At 37.9% G+C, this 17,410-nt stretch overlaps 2 protein-coding genes across 8 annotated transcripts in view; one reads left to right on the forward strand and one right to left on the reverse strand.

Moving 5' to 3' along the window:
* Window positions 1–17,410, forward strand: part of GABPA (GA binding protein transcription factor subunit alpha) — a 34,148-nt gene that overhangs the window by 5,897 nt on the left and 10,841 nt on the right. For all 7 annotated transcript variants that reach the window (XM_074902263.1, XM_074902243.1, XM_074902294.1 and 4 more), the window contains 3 exons: window positions 570–654; window positions 5,905–6,150; window positions 10,591–10,785. In XM_074902263.1, the coding sequence (XP_074758364.1) occupies window positions 570–654; window positions 5,905–6,150; window positions 10,591–10,785 (526 nt within the window). The remainder of the gene's footprint in view (window positions 1–569; window positions 655–5,904; window positions 6,151–10,590; window positions 10,786–17,410) is intronic.
* LOC141971251 (endogenous retroviral envelope protein HEMO-like) lies at window positions 12,119–17,163 on the reverse strand. The gene is given in 3 exon segments (XM_074928466.1): window positions 12,119–12,858; window positions 16,635–16,710; window positions 17,137–17,163. Coding segments are annotated over 3 exon segments (843 nt in total).

The raw sequence follows: 17,410 nt of genomic DNA on the forward strand, positions 1-17,410 counted from the left end.
CTTCCATGAGTCTAATCTTGTTTTGAATCTGAATAAAGCAAGAGGGGTTTTATACTATTCAGTTGCATAGGTAGTAAAACATTACTCAAAAATAGCATGCGTGTGGGTTTCTTACAGGCATCGCCGCACGTTAGACAATGTAACTGTTTCGCATGTGTTCAGCTGCATGTTTTACTTATAGTTGTAATCAGACATCTGCAGCTTCTCCAGAAACAACAGGGACAATACTGCTTTGAACACAGGAATTTTTATGAATGTGTTAAAAACTGAGGAAAGGAACTGTAGATACTTTTCACAAAGTGAAGGTACTTCCAGGTATTGCATTGCATTTTTTTAGGTTAAAAAAATGTCCCTGTAAGTGAAAGTACCTTAAACAGAGCAGAGTGGCGAGTTTCAAATTCCAGTTGAATTCTTTGTCTTGTACTATGTCTGCATAGTATTAAAAATATTTACATGCTTCTTCAGAAAATTTGCTGCAGACGCTAAGTGTTTCTAAAGTGTAAAGGAGCAATACATTTCCTGTAACCATGACTAATACATATTTTTAATCTTTTTTTGCTTTTATCAAGCTGGACCCTGATCGAAGCCTTTTTGATCAAGGAGTAAAAACAGATGGAACAGTACAACTCAGTGTGCAAGTAATATCTAGGCAAGGTAAGTAGTTATGTTCATCTGTTGTACAGACAAATTAATATTGTAGAAGTGCTTGTGAGCAAATCTAATCCCCTACTATTTCTAGCTGTAAAATTGAGAAAATCACTCAGTGGTCACATAGCATCAGAATGTCTCTTTCATTGTGTACTGTGGTTATAAGTAGTATATGTAGTAGTAGTAGTTAAAATAAATGTCATGGGCTGATGCTATTTGAAATGCTTGTCTATAGTAACTTCATATCAATTTTTGAGATAAAAAACAAACAAAAAATCCCAGACAAACTTGTGTCAAATAATGACACTTATAGCATGAGACTTTTGTTAAGGGTGAGTAGTTGCTCATACCAGGCCAAGTATCTAAGCAGGTGAAAGATTTTTGTCTAGGTAGGTGACAATTTCATCTTTGTGAGGTGAGTGAACTTGTGTGCTTCATTAATGATTTGATTGTGAGAATATATGTAGCTAATCGAAAATTGTTATGAAAGGCTAGGATCACTGTTTATTGTCTGTTTTCTTTGGATGAGGAGTCAGAGTAAACTGTTGTGACAGAGGAGCATTAACCAGGTGGGTAGGGATTTGTTGATGCATAGTTTTTATTTGTATTACCAGGTATGACAGGATTTTCCTGTGTTGAATCCTCAGGAATTAGTAGCTTCATTGTTTTGCTTTTTGTCCTATTTTTCTCCTTTGCCCCCTCCATATGTCTTCAGTGAGTGGTGGCAGTCCTTTCACTCAAGACAGTGTTCATGTTGGGCTCTGGGAACAGCTACAGATGTTTGTTGCCATGTTTTCAAACAAACAGTGACAACAAGTTGCTACTGGAGTATGGTATCTTTGATTATCTGTTTTGAGTTATGTCAGCAAAGCAGATCGGCAAAATTTGGGGAGCATGTTTTGTTTTCTTGTGGCTTGAGTGTATATTAGACAGAAGAAAGCCTTTCTTTTTTTTATTAACAGACTGACAATTTGCAGTTGATGCTGAATATCCAGTGACTAGTGCTAGGTTGAATTCTGTTCCCTGTATGTAATGTGGATTGAGCTCCCTTTCTGGTTTTAAAACCAGTAGAAATATCCTTCAGGGAGCTAGAATAACTGCTCTTAATTCATGCCCAGTAACTTGTAGTATACAATGCTCAGACTTTCATTTTCAAAAGGATGCAGGTGATAAATATCTTCACTATTATCTTCCATCTTCTTTCTTTAGGTTTTTTTTTTCTTTAATGTAAAACTGAGATGCATGAGTATATAGCACAAGGACCTTTTTTTTTTTTTTTTTTTTTTTCCCCCTGCTCGCTCTGTTTCTCTCTCCTTAAAAGAAACACCTGAGTATTAAGCATTTTTTTATAACTTCAGCACGATCCTCAGTGTTGTTTTTTGGGCCATGATACTTGACACTTAACTGTCTGAAGGCAAGTAAAATATGGCAGGACAGAATATCAGAAAACAAACAGCATGGATATAAATAATAAAAGGAAGATATTTGGATCACTAACAGGGAAATGGACTTGTTACTCTGACTGCAGTGTCCATTTGAGACGGGGGCGGGGGGAACAGGTTCTTATGCTATTCGCATATTTTTCTTGTATGGATGAGGTATTGAAAGATTCTCGATGTACTTATTTTTATTTTTCCTCAACTTGTATAATATATAGAATTCGGTTAGCAGTAATAAGTGATGCTAATCCTTGTGATGGATTTAACTTTCTTAAGAGAAAAGCTGTTATGTCAGTTCAGGTGTTCTGTCAAATTTTGATTAGCCATCTGTAAATTCAGAGCAATAAACACCGGCTGAAATATAGTCCGTTGTAGTTCTTTTATAGCAGTTCATGTAAAGATATCTTAATATGAGCTACAGCAGATAAAATATCGGTCTTGTTTATTCTTTTCACTAGAAAGACTATTCTGTCACTCTACTTTGCATTAACTCTTTTCTTCTGTTTTGAAGAATGGAGATGTATATGGCTTTCCTGTCATTGTGAGAACAGCAATTTTGAGTGCAGCCCTGTTCTGTATTGCTCTGACTCTTGCAAGTTTGTGGAGATCTGAGTAACTGTGTTGCATTGTATGTCAAAAAAACTTGAAAAAAGTTTTAATTTATAAGACCTTCCAAATATTTTGTTCTCTGTTATTATCTTTAATCCAGACCCAAGTTACATCTGATCAAGGCTTTTTCCTGCCTGTCTGACTGTAGATAATACCAGATTAACATTTTTCCATCCTTAAACTCTTAGGGTTGATAGGTGGTTTTTTGCTTGAGATATGATAAAATGGATTCTGACCCTGGTTTTAGTTGTTAACTTTCTTATTTGGTTGTTTCTTGGGGGGGTGCTGTTTTGTTGTTGTTTTTTTTCAAGAAAAGAAACAGTTAGTGGGGAGGGAAGATAAACTTTTCAGGTTGTAAATTCCAGTGCTAGGTGTATGGCTTAGACAAACATTTTTGGGGAAAACTTCAGAGGTGGAAGATCTGGCTGGCAGCCTGTCACCTGAAGGAATCTTTTCGTGCTTTTTTCTACTTCCTTAATCAACAGAGTAGAGGCAAGCTTGACTGGAGGTACTTGCCACACTTTTTTCAGATGAACTGTGGGAGACAGAGATACTAGATTGAAAGGGCTAGAATGAGAATGGTGATCTCTGACAGACATTGGTTTGATCAGTAGTAGGAGAAAGGCCTATATTATGGAGGCAGAAAATGTAGTTTTGCTTATATTTTTTGTTGTTTGCAAAGTATACGGAATTTATGGAGTCCAGTTAACTTGCCATTGAGGTCATTGACATACCACGTACACAAATCAGTCAAAGCTGTGTTTGTGAAAGACAGTGTAGCTGCTGTCAGTGGTGAGCTCAGTTTTCTCTGTTAATGCACACCCAGAGCACACCTGCAAGATTAACATTTTTCCAAATAGATGCTGTTCCACCTACTTTTTAAATCCTTGGCTGACATAAGAAGTTAATGTTTAACTGTTTTGAGAATTTCTGAGCATGTGTATGTAGCGGTACTATAGATACTTACACAGATTGTGAGACTAAGTGGTGGTTAAGCACAAAAGGTTTTTTTGGATTTAGGTAGCTGAAGTTTTAAGCGTGTAACTCCTCATTTGACTGTGGTTTCTAAACTGTTTTTTACAATAACTAGGCTTTTATTATTTTAGTATGTAAATGAATGATTCATAAATGTAAGGAAACATAATAATTTAGATTAAAAGTGCAGTTTGACTAATGTCCTATCTCTGGCTGTGGTTAATACTAGACATTTCAAGGGGGGGGGGACACACACGACACACAAACAAAACAGGTGGCCTGTTAGGTCAGTCTAAACCCTAGTATATTCTCTAGCTTCAGACAGTTAGTAGTGAAGGGGCTTGTACTGGCAGCATCTGGACACATCCTTGAATTTTTGTACTTTTGTACCAGTTATTACTGCTGTGGTGTGTGAGACTGGTAACTGTGTTCCACAACTTATGTGCTGTCCAAGGAAGACAGAAGATCTGTTTTCTTGTGCACTAGGTAAAGGGAGAGATGTGAGAAGAGATGCAGACAAACCCTGTAAATTAACATTGAACTAACGTTGTAGTATGTTAGGTAGAAGACTGTTACTTCACAGTATTTCTACTTATAAGCCGATTCTTCTACAGAGACTCGTGACTTGGCTCTCCCGGTTTGCATTATGGATAACACAGTAGACTCACAGTTCTTTTGACATATAGTTATTTGATAGACAGTGAATTATTTTGGTGAGCAATAATGAACTGTTGTCTCTAGGAGCTTTTTTCTTTTTTTTTTTTTGAAGATCATAACCAGAATCTTAACCCTTAGTATTTTCCCTTACCCATTTCTATCTGACTTTAAAACAAGCCTGTTTGAGATTATCTTAGATAGCCTAGTTAAAGCACTTACTCTCCTCAGTAAGGTATTTGTTTGCTTTTTCTTCATGTTTGCTTCTTCATCTAATCAACCACTTACTGATTGTCTACATCTATTTAATTTTCTTTATTTTGTATTGCTGCACGTTGCACTTATGGTCTTTGTAGTGTTCCTTTTCTCATATTTTCCTCAAGCTGAATTTCTTTTAAAGTTCAGAGGAATATTTTTCTGAAAAAAAAACTTGGTTTGTTCTTACTTGTACTACAGGTAAGTATTCCTTGGTTTTCCCTTATAAACTGTGAATGTTTTACCGTTTAAGACAGTCACCTACAGAACCTACCATCTCACATTGAGATTTAATATAGATTAGACAGGAGGGTCGCAAAGTAATACCTTATGGCACAAGATACTGAAGTTATTCTGGCCATGTGATGTCCTGTGAATCCTACTTTCAACTGCCTAACCCTAGTCAAGGTTTTCCAAGTTGTAATAAAATGGAAATTTTTATGTGCAGTTATGTTTGATAAAAATCTCTTAAAGAAATATGGTTGTTAGTTATTATTATAATGGAAATTATAGGTTACAAAAATTGAAAGAGTTTTTTCTGTTTAGCTATTATAATGACAAGGAAAATCTTCTATACAATGTCAGAAATTTGGTGAGGCACCAGTTGGACAAAATACCTTCTCAGAAGTTGACAGAAGGTGGTGATACAAAGCATTAGTAGCATTAGTGAATGTGGTCTTTATTGCCGCAGAACAAGTACAGATGGTCCAGCTCCATGATCTAGTATCTTAAATGACAGACATAAACCAAAACATGAATAGCTGATGAAGCTTAAAATATTAAGAATTTTCTAGTTTCCTTTAACTTGCTGTTGAACACATTGCCTCTTGCAGAGTACTGAAAGAAAATGTTGAATTCCTCTGTGTAGAACCCAGAAATATCTGGGCAACCCTGTAAAGGCTGGAAGAAGTGCCTCTTGATTGGGGAAAAGAGGTGGATGCTTTTTCTGGTTTTGGGGGGTTGCTTTTTTTTTTTTTTTCTTCGATTCAATATATTTCTTACAGACAAAAATACTTGTTCTTTGTGCCCACATGCTGAACATTCTGTTCAAGATATGTGAAATTGATCATCTGAATAGAACGGGAAGCTGTAATACTGAGGGGGGGAAGGAGGGACAGCTTTGTATTCGCCTTACTGAAGTATGTTCTGTATAATAGAATATGTCACTCTAATTTAGGACACTTGCAGAAATTTGATGATGCTGTTGTGTCATGCTTCTTTCCTAAGCATGCTAACACCTAGTAATCAGAATGCTTTAAAACAATGTTTTTGTTGTATTTGCATTGCTGTCTTTATGTTTTCTGTTTGTTCTTTCTCTACCTAGGGATAGAGCCCAAATTAAACATCCTTGAAATTGTGAAGCCTGTGGAGACTGTAGAAGTAGTGATTGATCCAGATGCTCATCATGCAGAGGCTGAAGCTCACCTTGTTGAGGAAGCTCAAGTGATAACCTTGGATGGAACAAAACATATTACAACAATTTCAGACGAAACCTCTGAACAAGTGACACGATGGGCTGCAGCGCTGGAAGGCTACCGAAAGGAGCAGGAGCGCCTTGGAATACCCTATGGTAATAATACTCTGTGTGTGTGTGCGTTTATGTATGTGTTCAGGTAAGGGCTGGGTTCTTCTGTTTGGAGGATCGGTGTATTTTCATAAATTATAAATAATTTTGGTTATATGATTAAAGTGCTCCAATACATCAGAGAAGGCTTCTTATGGTATGGGTAAGTACAGTGCAAATATCTGCATAAGAGAAACCTAAAGAGAAGTAGAATCAAAGCTTGTAATAGTTTTATTAAAATAGTGCTTTTTGCTCCATGACCTTCTTGTTACTGCAGTTTTTAGAAAGCAGTTTTCTTCCTCCTCCCCTCCTTAATAACGTGTATGTTAGTGATAAAGCTCTTCATGTGTGTCTGAATATGAACTAGACTCAGTACTTGGTGGGGGTTGCCTCTAAAGATACTGAAACAAATTGTTCACAGATTGTAGGATGCTGAGTATAGTATTAAATCAGATTTTGCATGGAAAGCCATACTTCAGCATACTGGAAAAAGATGATTCAGAACTGAGTATATGTATTCTTGTTGATCATCATCTCTTTTGAATTAATGTTGTTACTCAGCAGACTGCTAATTTAATGTTAGCTTAGAAAAAGCATCTTTGAATGCCTGTTTAGGATTGAACTGAAACTGTGGGTTGTAAACCTACATTACATTCAGAAAATTATCCGAGTTGCTTGTGACTTGCAGATACGTACTGTGAAGGCATATTCAGCACATGAAGCTGTAGTATCTAAGCAGACCTACAAAACTGGAATATATTTGGCAAGTGGGAATTTAGAAGTGTTTAAGAGTTCCATTTGGAAGTGTTTGAGTTCCAGTGAAATCACATATCTTTGCAGCTTGCCAGTATTTTGGACGTATTTTTGATAACTAAAGCGGTGACTTTTTCATGCCTTTTTGTTGTCCTCATTGCCAAACACCTCCAAAATAGTTTTCATCATGCTATGTCTGTTGATTATCAGAGATTCGATGCAAAATGTTTGAAAAAAAATTAATCTTGAGATGTTATCAGGAGCAGACTGATATTTTTCAGCCTGCTCTCCCATTAATATAAAAAGAAAATTACTTAAAACTAATTGTTGTTGTTGTGTTGAATAATGTTAATAAAGCATCAACCTTCTTAAAGTTTTAAGAAAATCTTATAACCTGCAACTGTGACTTTTCAAAAAGTTTAATGTCTTTTGTGTCATGGGAGTGTGCATTTTCCAGGAAAATCATACTAGTTCGTTATGGCAGAGATCTCTGTATTAAAAATAATAGTGTTTCTTGATATCAGAAAAATGTGCTAAACTGCCTTCCTAGAAAGAATAAAACTTTAAATGTTATCTGAGTTGATGTTGAAAGGACTTGGTTTGAAATAAGACACCACTAAGTTCTATGTTATGATGCAGTCAGGAGTTTCTGAGAATAAAGGATGTTCTTAAGGTTCTTACGCAGTCCCCCAAAAAGTTGACTGTCTGTCCCCCCATTTATAAATATACATCTTAAAAGATAAAAAGGTGAGTTTCCTTCAGAGTTGTGAGTCTTGGTTCTGTGAAATTATTCATTAAATCTTTTCAAAAGACAGGATATGTTGGTATTAAAAGTCAAGTCCAGTCAGTAAATAATCATCCAGAATGGTAGAGGTTCTGTATCTTCATCCTTACAGGTTTCTCTGTTTTGCTGCAGATGGAAAATCAGCTTTTAGCAGGTCTTTAAAATGTTGTGGCTTTCTCTTTGTTTTATGTTTTGGTGGCTTTTACTAGATATTACAAATTCTTAGCTGTTAAAGGTATTTCCTCTAATAGAATAAAAAAAATTGGTACCATGGCAAAGAAGCAAAGAAGGAAAACTTTAATTGTTATGAGAAATAAGAAGAAGGGAGCAGCAGAAAGCTTGGAAACCATGGACTGACTGGTTAGAGAAAGTAATGATTCATGTTACTTTGCAGATTGTGTTCTGTCATGAGAGCAAATTAGCAGCTTTTTAATAAAAATTAACTGCTGATAACGTTTTGAAGACCAAAACCCTTTTGGTGTGGCTTTTCCCAAAGGATTACATTCCATAATTTTAGGTAGCTTCACTGAAAAATAATGCAGTGTTACTGTTCTTTATTAAGCAAAGTGGAATTTGTGACTCCTAGGTGAAGTTTATAGATTTAGAAAGCTTTGTTTTCTTTTTAATTCTTAAAATAAAAACTTCTCAAGGAGACATCTGTTTGGGGTATTGTAATTTAAAAATACGTAATCGTTCTGCCCTTGGTTTTTGCCCTTGAGATAGTGAAAGTAAATGTCCCTTCTTTAGTTTCCATTTCCAGTTCATACTTGCTGGCATGTTTTATTATATTGCATATATTAAGCTTTGAAGTTTTTATATTGAAGTTTTGAACATGATGCTTAGATTGACCCATCCTCTTTCTAGCTTATTCACACTGTTTGAAACAACAGACTTTTTAGGTTAAAATGTCTCAAGTCAGCAAAGCATGTATTGCACATATCTTGAGTTGATTATTTATTACCATTTCTATGTGTTCCTCCACTGTATGAATTGTCTGTACTTCTCTGTGTTTGGCACTGGCATTTAAATAATGTGTGTGTTGTGTTCTGGTGAAGTGTCAGACAGGCATCCCAACACTTGATGCTGTGGCTTGTTTGATTCAAATACAGGCATGCATTGGGTCCTGCTGTACCAAATGTTCGTTTAATGGTTTATTTAATATGATCTTTCTAAATCTGGTGTATTACACTTACTGTTTTATATTTTTATATATATTGTGCATGTTTATTAGCCCACCCATGTGATGGGTTGACCCCAGCTGGCAGGTGAGCCTCCATTCAGTCACTTGCTCTCTTCCCCTCCATAGGCATGAGGAAAAGGATCAAAAGGGACAAGCCAGTTTAAAAAAAAAAAAAAAATCATGGGTCAATATAAAAACAATTTATTAAGCTGTCCTGGCTCTGTCCCCTCCCAGTTCCTTGTGCATCCCCAGTCTACTCACTGGGGTGGCCAAGTGAGAAACAGAAGAGGGCTTGTTGGAATCCAGTACTCTCTGACCAGTCTCTTTTAGATACTCCATGCATGGAGGGTGTAATGTTTAATATCAAATTTACTTGAAGATGGTTGATGTTACATGGGATTTCTGATTTAGCAGAGTAATACAAATTATACTAAAAACACAGTACAGAGGTAAGTTACACTTAGAAAAAATACAGCAGTTGCAGTACACTGTTCAGTCACAATACCAATGTGACTCCCACAACCAGTCTCTATATAATATGCTCACCATCACGACGTTGGGTGTCCCCAGTTGCCAGGAAGGAATACGTGGGTTGAAACCAGCCCAAGCCTGTCTCTCTCTTCGATATTCCTTTGCTAGGCATTTGGTTTGTGTATTCTGTGTTGGGCTAAGCAGCATATTCACTCCCCCCATGCTGGTCTGGCTGACCCAGGGGGAGACATCTACACCACCAGTTGATCCAACTTAGCTGTTGATAGGTCTTTGTCTAAAACCAAGACGCCCCTCCACCTCCTTTTTGTTGAGCTAAAGTCAGCTGCTTTGCATTATTCTGAGCTGCGTGGGCACTTCACCCTTGCCCATCTCCTCTTAACCTTCTTCCATTGTCATGTTCCACCTCTCGGGCTTTAGTCAGTCACACCTTGACTCTGTGCAAGCACAGCTTCAGCAGTAATTAAAACGTGTGCTACCAACACTGTTTTGGTCACCAACCTAAAACACAGGACCACATGGGCTGCTATAAAGAAAATTAACTCCATCTCAGCCAAACCCAGTATGATGATGATTTTAAATAGTTTAGAAACTGGGATAATGTGAATGTATTTAGAATGTAGTATTTAGTCGTAATCACATGCTGATCAACATATTTGAGGAAAAGCATCCTGGTGTGAGACTACTCTTTTTTTGAAACTACAGACGTATGGAAAAAGAAAAGTAATTATTTTCAGTGTTTGAGAAATGTCAGGTGTAGTTCTGATGTAAAAAGTTTTGCTAAAGAAAATCCCTCTTTTGCCCTTTCCATCTCCCCACCAAGCAACACCACTGCATCAGCATTTTAAGAGAGGACAACTTTCCATCCAGTCAGATTTGGTCATGGTAACTACACTTCTCAATGCTCTGTATTTTCTTTCATGGAAGTTATTGTATAGTTGAAAACATACTATCATTGGACTTTAACTAAATAGCAGCACTCACTGGCCTGAAAGGCTGTTTTTAAAAAATAAATAGATAAGAAGACCCCCCCCTAAATAAAGTTTCTTAAAAGGCCTTCAGAAACAGTCATACAAAAAAGTGAGCTCTGGGTTACACTCGTTTGAAAGCTGTGGATCAGAAGCCACTTGTATTTAATTCTTGTTATCAATTACAATAAAGGCTAGCTCTGTATCTTCAGCGAGGAGCAGCCTTGCAGTATAAAATGGGATGATTTGCAGTTTTGTCTCTCTTTTCCCAGACCCGGTGCAGTGGTCGACAGACCAGGTGCTCCACTGGGTGGTGTGGGTGATGAAGGAGTTCAGCATGACTGACATTGACCTCAATGCCCTCAGTATTTCCGGGCGGGAGCTCTGCAACCTCAGTCAAGAAGACTTCTTCCAGCGTGTCCTGAGAGGAGAAATCCTCTGGAGCCATTTGGAGCTTCTTCGAAAGTGTATGGGAGATTTTACTTTTGCTTATTCCCTGTCCCCACTTCTTTCTTTTCTTTTTTTTTTTTTTTTAAGATGAAACCAATTGTGAACAGTTGGTTTTCCTCTATTTAATATTGGCAGTAAAAATGAGGGCATCGATACAAGATAACAGGAGATATTAGTGAGAATGTCTGCCATTATGAAACATGTCTGCATACTAAACATTGCCCGTCTTTCATCAAACTTGATAACTAATAGGGAGGCATTAATGACTGATGATTCCTCCTTTGTTTTAATAAAGATTTTTAGTTTGTGCATCTCCTGATTTTGACAGTTTTATAATTAAATATCGATTGTAAGTTATTTAATGTAACATCTCCCTCATATAGAAGTGAAGATTATTAAGCACAGGCAATTAAATCGTTAGATTGTACACAACAAAACCGATAAGTGATGTGTTTTATGTGTGTAATACAATAATGTATATTTGCATTTCAGATTTACCATGCTTAGATGTAACTGGACAGACTAAAAACTCTTTCCATCTTCATTTACATGATATAGCTAAAGGTGTTAGGGGATGGAGAATGCATGAGATACCTTGAAATTCACCACGTACATCTTTGTTTCTAAAAATTTAGTGACAGATTGACGCGCGGAAACAAACTCCACAACTCAGAGTTATAAAGCAGGCATGTTTATTCCGGCCGGGGTGCAAGGGGATTTCTCCACAAAGCTTGCACACCGTCTCTGGCAAGCAGCCAAATATTTATTACACCAGAACATACATATTCATTAGGAAGGGCTGGGTTATTACAATTAGTTCAGGGAATAGGTGTGATTATTATAATTATTCAAGGGGAGAAGTACATGGTCTTCTTCACAGTGTCCGCTCTCTCCAGGGCAGTGCTGTTAAGCAAAGTCCAGGTGTCTACTTCCTAAATCGGCAAGATCATCCTCTCTAGACAGCATCTCTGAGTCCTTTTGTTCAAGTTTGTTTGCCTAAGTGCCCATTCAGGGCTTTGCTTCTGCTGTCTGTGAGTTGTCCTTTTAATTCATACCCCCGGGCTACCTGCTACTTTCTTATCATAGCCAATCCCCAAGCTATTTGGTAAGCTACACTGAATCCACAGAACAAGTCTGGACAAGCAGGATTCTTAGACAACGTTCAGAAATCATCATATGTTGCTATAAGTAAATAATTTGCAAGAAAAGTGGTTATTTCTCTGTATCAGTTCCCCCCTTTTCTTTTACCTATGCAAATTCTTTTGCTATATCATGCCATTCCCTTTAAGGGTTTTGGCAAAGTATGCACCACTCTCCACCTTTTGGCATAGCTGATGTCTTTTCCGGTCTTCATAATGGTTGCTGGTAATTGCATATCCACATAAAACACTGTAACATGCAACATATCAATATTCCTATAATAATTATTAAAACACAGGCTATAAAGAGCTGCTTTAACCATGTTAGGTCTGGTAGCCAAGATGTGAGTTTCTCCCATAGGTTTGTAAATCCTAATGATGTATTGTCCTGAGTTTTTTGGTGTAGTATTTTTGACTGCTGCCATATTTGGGTCATATCTGTTTCCATTCTTTTACCTTGGTTGATGTATGAGCAGCAGCTTTGATTTATTATCAAACATACTCCTTCCTCTTTAGCTGTTATTAAACCTAAACCCATATGATTTTGTAAGACTACTAAGTGAGGAAATTTCTACTTGTAGCCCTGGACGTCATCTACAGTGGAATTTACTATTTTTTCCATTGTAGCCAAAATATTTACTATGGCTTTTTCTAATTCACTGACTCCTAATTGAGGAAAGAGCCATCTTACAGAACTGTGATAAGCTGTTGGTCTTTTTATAAGAGGGTTTTCTAGATCCCTACGCATCTTCTGCCAAGGGGTCCATATAAGTCCAGATGGGGGATGTGAGTGGTTATATATTTTGTCCTGGGGAATCACATATCCCAGGGTGCAATCCTCATCCCAATATTTAGGCAGAGATTTCCTTGCCCTTACATCCCCACACAACCACCAGTGACCATCAGGGATACAGTCATAAGAACAGCTGAACCACAGTCCTTTCAGTATAGCTGGTAGACAAGTGCTATTAAGGGTGTCATGGAGTGTTTCTCTTATTTGAAATTTGGTTATTTTTTTTAAAGGAAATCTTCAGGGCAGTCTTATTATTTTGTGTACTGATGATTTGCTTTTCTAATATTTGCAAATCAAATTTAAGTGGATAGCCATTTTTGTTCCCACAAGAGTAATTGGGGACTGATTCCTCAGGAAGCAGTGGGCTCTGGGAACCCCAACATATGGTTTCCCCTGAGGGTAATTGGCTCTCCTGTTGGCCAGGGCCACAACTAGTACCCATATTCCAGATTATGTTATCCCCTGTGGGCAAAGTGGAGTTATTTAAGATATTGTGGGGCCAACTCCATTTGTTATAAGACACTGGAATTCTAAAGAGTGGAGTCTCTAAATTTCCTCTGGGGAGAGCAGTGCATACACAACAATCAGAGAGGTTAAAACTTTCTGCAATTGTTTGAGTCATTTTCAGATAAGAGTTTTGATCCCATTCATCTATGGTCCCTACCCATAGTCCAACCGTGTTGATAATCAGTGTCCATCCTTTTGTTGGATTCGGAGTCTTAGGGGTCCAGTTGATTTTGATTCCCATTGCTGTTTTGGGACTCCTTTGACTTGAGTGGATGTATCCATGATAATTGTTCTTTAATCTTGATTGCTGTATGGGATGTCAACACCACCTGAAATGGACCCTCCCACTTTGGTTCCAGAGGTGAATCTGAAAAAGATCTAATATATATATATATATATATCACCTGGTTTAATGTTGTGTACAGGCCTGTCCAGACCTCGAGCTCTGGTCCCTAGGACCAATTTCTCTATTTCCCACAGCTGTTTTTGTAGGCTTATAACATAATCAGTTAATATTTCATTCCCAATCTAAGTTGATGTCCCTGCCTGTATCATATATGGTCTCCCATATACTATTTCAAAATAACTTATCCCTCCTCAGTTCTGGGTTTGGTTCTGAGTCTCAAAAGTACTAAAGACAATGATTGGGGCCAAGGCAATCCGACCTCCTGACCTAGTTTTACTATTTGTGATTTAATTAAATGATTCATCTTCCCTACTTGACCACTTGCTTGTGGGCTGTATGGAGTATGTAATTGCCAGTCTATTCCTATGATCGATGCAAGTAATTGTTTTAACCATTTGAAGTTTGGTAACCATGAAGTAAGCTTGTTCCATATTTCTTCAAAGATTAAAGAAGCATCGTCCTTTCATATCTCCTGCAAAATACTTAATTATTGCAATATTATTCCTAAATCTACATTTATTTTTCCGGTTTCATCTATATGTGTACAACAACTACAATTCATAACTGTGCTCAGTCCCCCCATGTGAGGTCAACATCATGTCTCACTGTCAGCACTTCAGATTGAGAAATTATTTCATTCAATAACACTTACTAGTTCTGCATGGGAATGCATTTGGCCAACCTGAGAAGGTATCTGTTAATACCAATAAGTACTGACACCCCTTTTTCTTGGGAGTTCAGAAAAACCTGTTTGCCAGTGTTGTCCCGGACTATTACCTTTCCCTATAACTCCATTTTGAATCTTACTTGATGTGTTTGGCTTGTGGTTTTTGTTTTGTTTGGGGTTTTTTGTGTAAACAGCATAGTCTTTTTTTTTTTTAATTTAACTTCTTGTATAGAGCATCTGCTCCCCAGTGTTTTCTTATGTTCACCTAAATCTAACTTCTGTTGTATCTTAGAAGGCACTATTATTTGCCCATCTGGAATATAAAACCATTCATCTTTTTCTTTATTACCTTTTAGATCATTAATCAATTTTTGATCCTCCTTTGAATATTTAGGTTTCAAATCTGAGTTTAGGATTGAAAGTTTTACTGTCTGGGACCAAAGCTAATGCTATGGTTGTCATTTTTGCAGCCTGTCTGGCCTTTCAAGCTGCCAACTTATTTCCAATTTCCTGTTTAGTGTTACTGTTTTGATGCCCTCAACAGTGCATGATGGGTACTTTTTCGGGGAGTTTTATGGCTTCTAGCAGCCTTAAAATTTCCTCCGCATGTTTTATTTGTTTTCTTTGTGCTGTGAGTAATGCTCGTTCTTTCAATACGGCACCATGAGCATGTACTACTCCAAAAGCATATTTTGAATCTGTCCATATATTAATCTTTTTCCCTTTTGCCAGTTTTAAAGCTCTGGTCAAGGCAATTATTTCAGCCTTCTGAGCAGAAGTCGCTACTGGCAATGGTTTAGCTTCTATTACTTCAGAAGTGGTGGTCACAGTGTATCCTGCCTTGCGGTTTTCCCTGTTTTATGAAGCTGCTTCCATCCGTGAACCAGGTGCCTTCAGCATTCTCAAGTGGTTCTTCTTTTAAGTCAGGTCTACTGGAGAAAATGGCTTCCATGATCTCCAGACAGTCACAGGTTACAGGCTCTGATGTGGTCCCTCTGAGAAAAGAGGCTGGATTCACAACGTTAGTGATCCACAGTCGGCACCAACCTGTCATCCCAAGGAAAGTTCGGAGTTCTTTTACTGTTCTGGGCTCATTTGTGCGACAGGTGGCCTCTTTCCGTTCTCAGCTCTGTTGTTCTCCTGGAATCCCGAATCCTAAGTAGGTCACTTGCTGCTGGACCAGTTGAGCTGTCTGTTGAGAGACTCGATATCCACTAAGTCCCAGAAAGTTAAGCAAACTGACAGTCCATTGTAAACAATCTTCCTTCATCCTTGTGGCTATGAAAAGGTCACCTATAGATTGTAGTAAAATTCCTCCTGGTGAGGGCGGGCTCCAGGTTTCAAATTCCCAGGCCAATGATACCCAGAGATAGTGGGGCTGTTTTTAAAACCTTGTGGTAACACTGTCCAGGTTAACCAGGGTTATTGGGGGGGGGAGGGGGTTCTCCCTGTATCAGGGTTTCCTCATTCAAAAGCAAATAGCTTCTGGCTTTCTTTTGCTAAGGCCAGGCAGGAAAAGGCATCTTTTAGATCCAATACAGTAAATCATATTTGAACTCCTTTTAATTTAGTTAACAAAATATAAAGATTTACCACTATAGGATATAGGTCTTACACAATTTTGTTTATTGCCCTTAAATCCTGAACTAATCTATAACACTTGCCATCACATTTCTTTACAAGTAAGATATGGGTACTATACCCTGGTTTGCAATTCTGAGAAACGCTCAGTTACCAATTATCAATGGCTCAGACAGGATGCGGTGTGAAGCACTCTTTATTACGTTCTTGCAAGACCGGGCACCCCAACCAGGTGGACGCGCCTAACAGCCATCGTGCAATGGTTTATATCCCTTTCTCCCGACTGTGAGTTCCCTCCCCTGATTCCTCACTGGCTGAGTACTGCAGGGTGTACAGACTTCCCGAACCACCTACATGTATGTGTTATTACATCGCATGTTCATGGAAATGAACCTTTGCTTTCTCCAGGGTGGAGAAGTTAATATGCATGAGCTCATCATCTGCATCTATCTAAAGCCAGTTCTAAGTACTGGTCATCACAGTTGACAAAAGAACTACCTGTCTTCTCACCCCAGGCCAGAAATTTCAATGGTTGTGAATTGCTCTCGTTAATTGCTTTGGTGAATTGCTCTTGCCATTCCCATCAGGCTGAATATGGGAAAACAACGTTCTTTCCCTTACACATTCAATTAACAGTCCGAATTTCAAAAATTTAGCAATAATTGGTTTTATCCCTATCTGATCTTCTGCACAGAAAGGATATTGTTTAATCCTCACCGGAGCAGCTCCTGGTTTTAATTTGATTTCTATTAATTTAACATTCTTAGCCTTACCTGGTATTCCAGAAGCCCACACTCCTGGATATACCTGGTCCAAAATTTCTGTTGGTATTGTGCTCTCCTTTTCAGTCTGTAAAAAAAACAAACTTAAAAGTTTGATTAATTGATCTTCCTTTATTTTAGACTCAGTTTCTTTGGCACTAAAACCAATCTTTGTTCCTAGTTGTTCTAACAGTTCTCTCCCTAGTAATGGTTTAGGGAATCAAGGCAAATAAAGAAACTTATGTATACCTCTTTGTTTTCCTAATTTATACTTTATAGGCTGCATAAAGAAAGCCTTTTCAGTCTGGCCAGTTGCTCCAACCAGTTATAAAATCTTTGTCCATAGGTGTTAAATGTTGCTTCAAAACATAATAAGAGGCTAGCTGTTTTCAAAACTGATTGTTTCTCTGTTTCTGTCATAGCATCTAGCATTAAGTCTGTATCTTTCTAATCAGGATCCTAGTTCAAATCTTTTTGTGTCCCCTTGTGGGTCATCCCGGTAGTTTGTCACTACCTCCTTCCAAGCATCTAACTCATTCATACGAAAGGAGACTTTAATTTGGGTTATTCCTCCCGGTCCCATCTGGGGTGCCAAAATTGATGCACGGAAACAAACTACAACTCAAGAGAGAGTTATAAAGCAGGCATGTTTATTCCGGCCGGGGTGCAAGGGGATTTCTCCACAAAGCTTGCACACCGTCTCTGGCAAGCAGCCAGATATTTATTACACCAGAACACACATATTCATTAGGAAGGGCTGGGTTATTACAATTAGTTCAGGGAATAGG

The sequence above is a fragment of the Athene noctua genome, chromosome 1, assembly GCF_965140245.1.
Source record: "Athene noctua chromosome 1, bAthNoc1.hap1.1, whole genome shotgun sequence".
Classification (NCBI taxonomy): Eukaryota; Metazoa; Chordata; class Aves; order Strigiformes; family Strigidae; genus Athene; species Athene noctua.